Consider the following 11813-nt stretch of genomic DNA (forward strand, 5'->3'; position numbering starts at 1 on the left):
CTGTACGAGGATCATGATGTTGATTCAAGTGTCTCTTCAATAGATGTTGGACTCTATTGTATCATCAGTATGTGTGTGTTTGTATAAAACGCTATTGAAATATTTAGATTAAAAAAAGATCTTAAAACACATCTGAAAACACTCATTCTGGAGACAAAACATTTTTCTGGAGATTAAATGTTTACCATAACCACACCCACTCTGCTGTGATTGGTCAAACACTGAGGTTTGTCACCGCTTGTCATCGATCCCTGAAGTCTCCACTTCTAAGGTACTCATTGTATAAACAAAGCAGGCCGGAGGAGGAGTGAAGCATGACCATGAATAGATCTGAAAGCAAGAACCAGAATTTAAAAATGTATCCTGAAAGAAACTGGCAGCCGGTGAAGAGATTTAAGGATCGGGGAAATGTGAGTTCTTCTACTAGAGCGTGCCCAGATTTCACTACTCCGGGAAGTCTCCAATCGTCGAGGGGACTCGTTGTATAAACAAAGCGGGGGTAATTACATTTGGCTGGAAGAGGAGGGAAACCATTATTACGTTATAATGGACTCCGCTCTCGTAACCTCTCGTTCGCCCAGATTTTAGACGGGGGAAAATTTATAAAGTAATAAGTTCAAAACATGGTCATGATGAGGGACTGACTGCATCTTGGAGAGGAAGATTCAACATTAAAAACAAGAGTAGTTATTGAAAATCCTGCATATTTGTTCCTAATTAAAAATTAAGTGTTGTTCATGAATTTTTGACATCGCACCAAGAAGTTTTTCCGGACAACTTTCTATCAGTCCAACTGTGACAGCCTCCTCTCAGCAAAACGTCCTTCTTTCAGCATCGCTCGTCCCTCCGTCCTGCAGATTTACTGTCGGAAGTAAATCCGGCGAAGTACGAAGGCAGGTTTCACCTTCCTGTGTTTAACGGCCGACATTATGTGACAACGTTCGATTCAATTATTTCCAAGTTTTTATTCCACGGGCGGAGAAGGTGACAGTAAATGTAATAACCTCCAGTGAATGTCTTTCTTTTATACGCCTCTATTCCTGCTTTCTTCCTCACTAAACGCAAACCTAAAGCAAAACACCAAAATCATCAGATCACAATTTCACAACATTCAATTTAAGTCAAAATTGTTCATCTCTTCAGCCCACATTCTAGAAGGTTCTATGGATGGAGGTCCTAATTGTAATAGTCCAGGACAAGTCAAATAGGGACGTCTAACTCAATTAGAATAAAGGGCCAAAGTATTTAAGGACTCTTGACAAAATGTATGTTCGTAAACAGAAGGTATGAGTCTGATATTGTTTTTTCAAACTCCTCCTTTTGTCTCTATTTGGTGTCATCCATAATCTTCTATAGGTCACCGTATAAACATGAACATTACCTCCGGTTGGCAGCATATAGGGAGCAGATCAAGAAAGTTATGATGGGTTAACTGACAATGGAATTGGACACAAAGGAGAAATAAAACGCAACAGGTAGCACACCTAGCTTGACTACACGCTTTAGTCATTATAAAAGGTAAATTATACCTAAATTCAAATAATTATCTAATAAGTAAACCAGGTCTCTGCAATAATTAATCAAAACCTTCTTGTCATGACATGTATCTTTCTCTTCCTTTGTTTATTTAAGTGTTAAAAAGTTAGCTAACTAGCTTAAAAAAATTAGCTTGCAAAAGCTAGCTATAGCCTCAGCACGCCAACAAATAACCTTAATACAAACACAGGTTTTGTGAATGTAGATTTTTGATACACGATTAAAACTCGGTATAGTGTTAGATAAATAGAAATATTTCAAATAAAGAAATTAAGAAAACACTTCAGCTAAAAAAAATTGTGATTTAGTACCGACTTTATTTTGTAATAACCTGCTATCTCCGGGATAAATCTCAATTATGGTTAAATTCTGTAAAATTTAAGACCAATGTAAGAAAGAACTGAAAAATAAATGTTCAAGGTTTAATAGTTTTCTACGGCCATGTGAGACAAGAAAAGAGGGGTCATAAAAACTCCAAAAGTCACTGAAAAATACAACTTGAAGGAAAGTTACTGGTGTTTTTATTGTGAGTATATAATAAATGAATGTATCAGAGGGACAACTCCAAAGTAAAGGGAGGCCCGGTGGTTTGTACACGTCTCAGATGATTGAAGGGCAACATTAGAAACTGGAGTCACAAGGCACCAAAACAATATCTACACAGACGACGACTGAACGTCCAACAGCTTTGTTTACTCCTGAGCTGGAAATCAACAAATCACCTGCTGATGTGTATCACGGGAGCACAGATGTTCGTCATACCGGAGAGAAGAACGAGACAGTTTGACATAAAGAGAAAACTCTACTCAAAAATGTTGTGTAATTAAATAAAAGCCATTTTAAAATGTAAATTGACAAATAAAACAAATAACCAAGTGGCAGTAGAAAACAAGGTGACCTCCCAAAAAATGAGAAAGTTAATAAAAAACATTTAAAATCAAAATCCTATTAGCTGTACAATGTAATATTTAAAAACATGTATAAAACTTGAACTGTAGTAGTTAAAAACAACAAAAAATGAGTATCGTTTTATTCGTTATTTTGAAAACTGCCTAAACGAGAATGAAGACAATAAATGTGATAATTATAAATGTATACATTTTTAAATACATAACTAAATGTATAAATACATAAATAAATGGGTGAATACATTTCAAAATGTCAAATAAATCACTTCAAACTGTATTTTTGTGGAAGAACTGTGCTATTTCTACGTATATATATAAATGTATTAACTGTTTTTTGTCATTTTGATATTAATTCACATGTTTATTTATTTGTACATTTGGTAATACATTTATACATTTATTCATATTTATGTCATTTATCATCTTGCCCATGGAAGAGACGATGATGACAAATAGATTTCCGACACAAAGTCGACCACACGCTAAGCCTGGACCCCCCGGGGACGAAACTTCTGGGAAGGGTTAAGTCTAAGCTCGGAGCTTCATCTCAGAAACTGCTGTTCCTGCGCTACTGCTTGCGGGGATTTAACCGCACGCGGCCCCTATAGAGCCACCGCATGTGTCAGGCCTGTTATCCAAGAAACGCTCCGCATTGTTGCTGCTGTCAACAGCGAGGAGACACGGGAGAGCTTCTGTCCAAGGTTGTAGAAGAAATGTGATGAATATGGAACACAGAGGTCAGAAATAAACAGCTTAAGGATGCATTTATTCAAGACGTTTTCAAACATTTACATACCGACTCTCCAACTCTGTTTTTTCTCTTTGTTTCTGATGCAAAGATCAGTATTTAATGCTCAACAAAATCGTGGTTTTGTAGATCATGATCTTGAGTTTTTGCTTTTATATCCACTTGAGGTCTCAAACCAGGTGCATCAGTATTTTCTGTCGGCTGCTCGACCAAAAACTTTAAATCCAACCACCGAAATTTAGTTACAAAAAAATCTTAATTAATGACAAAAAAGATAGATTTACTTCCCTTCCTTGTAAACTTTACATGTTTTAAAGGAATGTATCCATTATTAGTTGTGGTAAGTCACAAATGAACCTCTTATTTTTGTTAACATCATTTGAGTAATTATAAAAAATGTGGTTTTGTTCCACATAGCACATGTCAGGCACCTTTAAAATGTATTTAACGCCATGATTTTTTTAAAACTGAAGGCTAAAAACAAGTAAAGAATTATGTCATTTCACTTCCTCCCAAGGTTGTACATCCGTTAGAATCTCGGACTGATTCTAGTTTTGCGTTAGTTGCATAAAGAGTTCTTAACTATCTATAGAACTTCCTTGTCTTCTAAACGCAGCTGCTAAACTAACACTCCTCCGACGAGCTTCCTCTGAGAATCCAAATCCAGGCGTTTAAACGGCCAACTGGGATTCGCAGCAATTGGTTGGATTCAAATATCAAAGAGTCGTCTTGAGCTCAGAGAGATTTGCAGCGTTTGAGCGAAGCAATCTCCCATCAGTGGTCCCAGCTGGAGTAAATCGTCTCAGCCGATCAATACGAGTGTCATTAGAGCCGAAATTCACGACCGGGTTTGTGGGAGATGTTGGCAGCACTTGAGCTACTTTCTTTTGAGTCGGAGAGAACCTTAGAGTTGATTCTTTTCTCCCAGTTCAAACCAAGTTTTTGTTGAGGAATCAAACTTTTACACTTGAAACTACGATATATTGGACGACTATACAAGATAAACTCTATGTTAATCCATCGATTGTCTTCAATTAAATTCTAAATACGCTGGTTGGGGTTGAGTCTAGTCATGCTACTTGCGACCCACGTAACAAGTCGCCAGTATGAGAAGCCACATTACCAGAGGTTGCTTCAAACTACAATCCAACCTTCAACCCTTTTTTCTGTGGCGTTAATACACATTTCCTGTGCCTCCTGTCTTATATTTTGAAACTGTATGAATAAAATACTCAAAGGAGTCAGAGTTGGTGCGACCGGTGACCGAAGGCCAGAACAACCTGGAGCTCCAAAGACAGCTGAATGGCTACTAGATTCTAAAGGCAACTTCTTCAGCCTCAACATGCTATCAAAGAAAGCCCATGTGGGACCAATGAAGGGATCGGTGATGATAGCCTGTGGCATGAAAACAGTATTAACCTCAGAAAAGGTTTTCAGTTGATAATAAATTTCGTATGAATGTCTTTTGCACGATATATGGTTAACTTAGTCTTGATGCCACCTCCCCTGTCGCTTTCATCACTGTGTGGTATTCTGCTGCTACTGACCAGGACAGAAGGTTCTACAGAGGGGTGGACTCACGGCCATCTACCATCTCTGCATGATCGTTCTAGGGATGTGTCCCACATCGCGCACTTCTGCACTTACACTTAATATTTTGAGTGCATCCCGAAGAACAGTGTGCGAAAATGAAGTGGCGCAATAAGCAATCAATTTCCACCCTTAACGGCCGCCATCTTAGTGGCACTGATGGCGTTAAAAGGAAGCTAAACGATGCGTCTTCGGAGCAGATACCGGTGTAGATATCTCGAGAAAACACCAATTTCACCACAAAACAACCGAACAACAGTAATGACAAAACGAAACACAACATAATAACTTGTTTTTATTGGCGAAAAGCGCTGTAAAGTGTCGGCGATAGAGTTCCAACAGATGGTTGCAAAAAGCGTTAAAAAGTAATAGAAGAAGAAGCTGTCGAGCCATTTCCGATAAGTGTGTAGAGACAGTGTTTGATTTGAGACAGTAAGTAAGTAAGTAAGTAATATTTATTTATATAGCGCTTTTCCAGACCAGGGTCACAAAGCGCTTTAACAATCAAAACAATACTCAAAAAAGTATATACTTTAAAGATCAAGATAAAACTGAGAACAACACAGGAGTTCCAGAAAATCAAGGAAAAGCCTGAACAAATAGAAACGTCTTAAGATGCTTAAGAGTCAGTAGACTCCTTCAAGCGCAAAGAGAGAGGAAGATTGTTCCAAAGCTTAGGAGCAACAGCCTGAAAAGATTTCTCTCCTCTGGTCCTGAGCCGTGTGCAGGAACCATAAGTAGATTCTGATCCACAGACCTCAGAGCCCGAGCTGGGGTGTAAGGCTGGATCAGATCAGTGATGTAAGGAGGAGCCTGACCATGAATAGATCTGAAAGTAAGAACCAGAATTTTAAAGTTGATCCTGAAAGAAACTGGAAGCCAGTGAAGAGTTTTAAGGATCGGAGAAATGTGAGTTCTTCTACTTGAGCGGACTCAAGTAGTACAGTACTACCCTGTCCGAATTTGTACACCCCGCAAGTAAGTGCACTTACAGTGTAATGTAAAGCAGTGCTCTTAGAGAAGTGCGACACAGCCCAGGACTTGAAATGGAACGACAATCAAAGCCTCTTGCCAAGGACACCAGTGAACTGCACCCCTCGGGCCGGAAGCAAGACCGACAAGGACCAACATCTCTACCTTCTAAAACTGAATCTAAGAATCCTTAATGCACTTTCTCCTTGCATCTCACGGTGCAACAAATTTCAACGGCCGCTCTGAGGCCGCCGTCAGAAGTCGCCGCCCAAGATAACGCCGCTGTGGCTGAAGCAGAAGTGGGCGACTCGACTCCAGGAATCAACATGTGAATCCGGAACTCGGCGGTAAGTCTTTATTCCTGCCGCGGGAGTCATTGCGCCTCGCACGCCTGAGCGGCCGCCGTCCCCCTGCTCTCCGGGTAGTATGACACAAACGCAGGGAGACTGAGCAGATAGTGAGCGTAGGATGGAGAGAGATACTGATGCGAGGGGAGGAAGATACTCGGGCATGAAGAGCGGCGGCGGAGGAGATGAATCGTGGCCGACAAACTTTTCATCCATCACTAAACCATATGGAGAGAGACGATCATCCAGCCTTTGTCTTGTTCGTCCGTCTTTCGTCCTCCATTTCGGGAGCTTTGGTGATCGAGATAATGTTAAAATGACACCAGTTTAGCCTTTTTGTCATGACTCAATGTGATATTATTCAATGTTTTGCCTTTTGGCTCAGCTCATTTTTAAAAAAAATCATTGCATGCAATGAAATACCTTTAGATTCTGAATATTTCTGGAGATTCTTTGTTGTTTAGGCAGCGACTAGGACTGTGCTACACACACACTGTGTTGAGACACACAACCACACACACACACACACACACACACACACACACACACACACACACACACACACACACACTTATCCTTGTGCCCGGCTCTCGAGTCTGCCATCTGCCAGAGTTGGACCGGACCCCACTGACACACACACACACACTTGACTGAAACATCCCTCGTACAGATGCGCATGAACATTCATCGCAAACACACTACACAGACACACAACTCCAAGTTGGCCAAGCTGCATTTTTAATGAGACCACCCCCCCGCCCGCCCTCCTCGCCCTCACCTCCCTCACCCATCCACACACTCAACCCTCCTCCTCTCCGCGAACAAAAAACAGCTTGCAGGGTCGTAATAGTTGGGAGCCCGAGAACCCCTCCTCCCTCGTCCCTGGCCCCGGAGAGGAGGCGACGGAGAGGACAGCGAGACAACAACACACTCTAATTACTCCTGCGAGGCTCGCGGCCCCTCCAGCGTCTTTATATTTCACGGGTAAAGAGACGAGGAGCGGCGATGCAGGGGAGCAACAGCTAAAAGGTTGGACATGAAACATCCCCCCCGTGGCCCTCCTTGTTGATGCCCCCCCAACCCTGTGAGTCATTGTACTCTCAGTAAAGGGGAAGGGGGCGCAGCTCCAGGCCACGTGTTGCCGTGGTCGACCACTCCCCCCTTTATTGACAGTGCGGAGGGGAGAGGGTTCGTGAGGGTCGAGACAAAACCTTATCAGGGTCGTTACGACCTTCCATTGAAAATTAATATTTGGGTTTGCATTTTCTTAATGATGATCATATCACCAAGAATGTGTTGGTGATTTTGACTTGTTTGTCCTGGAAGTGGCTTTTTAAAAAAAACATAAGTAGTGGTGAAGGTCGTTCAGTTTGACACAGCAACAGGGGATACCACAAACACTTTTCGGGCCTTCACAAGATATAGATAGAGATATCACAAGGGCTAAAGGGGCGTTTTTCCTGCGGCCTGAATAATAACTGGCCGACAAAACTGCCCCCTTTAGTTGAAGCCACCGTGGCGAATAGGCGACTACTTCAAGTCAGTAACGGCGCAGCAGACTGAAAGGAAAGTGAAATTAGTGTTTTAAACCTATGCCATATTCTTAACCTTTATTTAAAATGCAACTAATGTAAAAACCCAACTGTCTTCCTCTCCAAGATGCAGTAAGTCCCTCATCATGACCATATTTTCAACTTATTACTGTATAAAGTTCTCCCCCGTCTGAAATCTGGGCGAACAAGAGGTTACGAGAGCGGAGTCCATTATAACGTAATAATGGTTTCACTCCTCCTCCAGCCAACTGTAATTACCCCCCGCTTTGTTTATACAAGGAGCCCCCTTGACCATGGAGACTTCACGGGATTGATGATGCACGGTGACAAACCTCAATGTTTTTTGCCCCCCAGTGTATCTGACACAGAACATAAACCTTGATGGTGGGAACTATGTCGATATACATGTAAATATTGGTTAAGAGACTCCAGGGCCGAGAATGAAGTATCTTAAAGGTTCTTTCACCGCAGTCAATGTGTCGGAGGAATCTTTACCCGGCGTTCAAGAAAATTCCCACCTTGTGAAACCACATCTACGCGGCGGCTCTGTTGCCTCGGGACGGAATAAAAAAATCATTCTCAAAGGGTGAATCTGAATATTTCCCTTCGATAGAAGGACGTTCCTCGTATTTAGTCGCCGAGAGTTTCCTCCTCATAAAAGCGGGAGTAGAAGTGGCATCTGCTCCAGACTCTTCCAGCTAGCTCATTCATGTCAGCCTGATTTCTGTTCTCGTCGCCTCATTTGCTTCACTTCCAATTTCATGTGCCTCGCGATCGAGATTCATCACCAGATTGATTGGCAGGGGAAATAACTATTTGGTTACAAGCACCGAGCTGGGACCCAACTGGAGCACACACACACAAAAAAACAACATTTGGACATATTTTCGCTCGTATGGTTCTCCATGTGTGTCGTTCCCGACAAGCTAATAAAGTCCTCGGTAAGCGGAGCGCGAGTGGCGTGATGGTGGCGCTGTAATAGAAGCCATTAAAGAGACATTATCTGCTTGAGTGTGTCTTTGCGCTGCCGGTGCTGATGTCGGGTGAAATGGGCCGCTCTAATCTTCATTAACATAGCTAATGTCACATGTGAGGAAGTTGATCGCCGGTGTCAGAACCACTCAAAGGTCACCGGAGCAAGATGTATCGCTGCGCATTTGGTAAATACTCGACGGCCGTGACACTTCTGGAGGAAGAGAGAGGTGGGTTGTGGTAGTTGACGTGTTGACTTAAGGCTTTTTTCATCCAAGCAAACATGATTTTCTTCATGGAAACCCGAAGAACCAACACACATTTACTTCAATGCTTCATGTTACATGGATCTGTCACTTTGCTAACAGCAGACACAGATTATTCTTATATTTATCTTTTAAGAACTTGTTAACTGGTCTTCAATGTCATGTCTTGTGATTTATTTTGACACACTACCTGTTTGCTTTAATGATTTGAGTTTGTTTGTTCTGTGCCTGTTGCTGCACCAGCTCTTCAGCAGAGTTTAAAGCCACCCCTTTCTCAGCAGCAGGCGCCAGATTATAATCTACGCTCCATGGTATGTCACGTTCTTTTGCCTGACGCTCTTAGTTTGTTCTCCGCCCGGTTTGTGTTGCGTTATCTTGGACTGTGATAGGGACACTGAAGATTCTGGACAATTCTTCGCGGGACTCCTGTTTATTTTGTCGTAGTATTACCTTTAATAAACGTGTGTGTAAAACCTGGTTTTGCTAGTTGATCGGTGATTCCACTCCGCATTTGGGTCCGCCTCATTCCCAGATCTCACATTCAAGGGGGAAGACATTTAAGACAAGCCACCCTTAATCTTAGTCCGGCTGGGAATGTATGTATCATATAAATATCTAGTGAAACTGAGAACAAATCCTTGAAAATAATTTTTGAAAAATCATCAGAAAATCTTTGACATCGAAGCTAAATAAACAACTATCAAAGTACCTCATTACTGGCGACCATTGAAGGGATGGTCATGACACAGCAGATCACAACTTTCTTGGAATCATAAGGTATTTTCTTTTGATGCAGTTTTCTCAGAGCAACACAGTCTTTCAAGTCATTCAATCCTCTTATCCCCTGCAACCGACCTCGTCTTCAACACTCGCCTTCATCCCCTGAATGCAGCATCACTTTGTTAAGTTTCTGGGATACTCAATTTAGCAATGGTTATGTTCTTGGGTCACCACAGAATTCCTTAACAAAAAAAGCCTTAGGGTTGTGTAGAACCAAGTTGAAGCAGGCTAAAGTAAGCAACTAGAAATCCAAGTGCAATGTAAGTGGGCCACACCCACCCCCTGGATAAACAACATATTTCCATGATAATTCTCTGACTGTTATTATTGACCAGTAAACCAAATACTTCTATGACACATACAACAATGACTGCAACATCAATTTGTCCATCTTAATTCCTGATTTAACTTTTTTACTCTTTGTTTTCAACCCCTTCTAATCTCTGACCCCGAGTCTACCTAAAGGATGGATTAGGAAGGTTGGGTCATGTTGAGATCTACTTTAAAACTAAGTCAGTTATTGAAAGAACAATATTGATATAATCGAACTGAAAACATTTTCAAATACGATCCATTTTTTGGAAGGTTTCTTGATCGATGGTTGACGTTCATTGTCTCAACAGTCTTGAAGTCTAGATTGATTTAAATATCGACAGGTGATATAATCCATATATTTTCCTCGCCTTTATTTAGTGTTACATTTCATTTTAGAACAACACCATGAATCTCAAACTCACTCAGGCAACATGATGTTATTAAGACGAACAGATGTTGCCCCCATGCCTTGAGTTTGAACCTTGAAATGTACTTTAAAAGATAGGAGGTCAATCATATGGAGGTGAGCTTGTCATTCTGGCGAGGAGGAGAAGATTTTTAAATTGAGATGTAATCCTAATCCCCTCCGATGACGTTTCTACCTTATTGTGTCGCACTCGTCTCTTCCTAAACTATAGAAGAATACTGTATATATAAAATAAAAAGTAAGGAGTATGTGCTTGAAAGTACAAATCATTTTCGGGGCTGCTAAACTGTCGGACTGATCCACACTCCACATGACAGGAATTATCGGAAAATGTCTACTTGTGGTTTCATCCCTATTCCCCTGATGGATTCTTCACATAATCCCAATTTAATCCTACATTTACAGGGATTGTTCAAGATAAAGAATACCATCTAAACGAGCAAAAAATCACAGGCGTCACTTTGTAACGATCGTAGTTGTCGTCTTGATTTTGGTGTTTATTCTCAATGTATTGGGATTATTCAGTCATATTCCAAATGTCTAATCCTTCATCATCGTCACTGATTCTCTTACTCTTGGCCGGTCCAGTGACGCCACCTCTATAAGAAAAACTTGCAGCAACAGTTTGACACTTTTTTTCACCTCAAGATTCACTCGCGATACAGATTAGATTCTTGTATTTTGGGGGGGTCTCAACCCTTAAAGGAGCGAGGGACGGTACTCACTCAGTGACCCTCCTGCTGGCAGTGATGCTGGCCACGATGACGCTCTCCAGCCTCGGCATGGCCACAGCCTTGAACGTCCCCTTCCAGAACTTCTCAAAGAGCTGCTTCCCCGCCAGCTGACCGGCGCCGCCGCCGCACTCGGACCCCAGAGACAGAGTCGGACCCAGCTGGACCGAGCAGGACGGCTGCATCGTCGGAACTCCTGTTGCAGCCACGGCTCGGAGCTGTCCAAGTACTGAAGCAAAAGTGACGCTCGCCTCCTCGCTCGCTTGCTTCGCGTCAGTTGGGGGGTTGGCGGTGGGACAAAAGCTGACCCCCGACAAACTGGAGGCTCTGTATTGTTCCCCAGATGAGGGACGGAGCAGCGGGGGGTGGATCTCTCTCTCTCCCTCTCTCTCTTTCTTACTCCCTCTTTCTCTCCTCACATCTGCCGGTCGGTTGAAGAGACTCTCGCACTCGTTCTCCAGGGTTGTGATCTTCCGAGGTGAGAGTCTGGAGATGGAGTGAGGGGCTGAGTGGAGACCCACCGGTTTTGTCTCTCGCCGCGAGTGACGTCGACAAAAGGAGGCTGAACCAGAGGGACACTGTCTCTCCTCTCGCTCCTCATCACTTTATCTCACTCCCGTTTCTTGTCGTCTCCTCATCCTTCCCTTTCACGCTTCCGCAATAAAAGG

At 42.4% G+C, this 11813-nt stretch overlaps 1 protein-coding gene across 1 annotated transcript in view; it reads right to left on the minus strand.

Moving 5' to 3' along the window:
- srrm4 (serine/arginine repetitive matrix 4) overlaps positions 1 to 11605 on the minus strand; it is a 60589-nt gene extending 48984 nt beyond the window's left edge. The window contains exon 1 of the mRNA XM_087789698.1: positions 11140 to 11605. Coding sequence (XP_087645824.1) covers positions 11140 to 11330 — 191 coding nt within the window. The 5' untranslated portion in view covers positions 11331 to 11605. The remainder of the gene's footprint in view (positions 1 to 11139) is intronic.
- Positions 11606 to 11813: the final 208 nt, after the last annotated feature.

This window comes from Callionymus lyra, chromosome 1 (assembly GCF_982586985.1).
Source record: "Callionymus lyra chromosome 1, fCalLyr1.hap1.1, whole genome shotgun sequence".
In the NCBI taxonomy this organism is placed as follows: domain Eukaryota; kingdom Metazoa; phylum Chordata; class Actinopteri; order Syngnathiformes; family Callionymidae; genus Callionymus; species Callionymus lyra.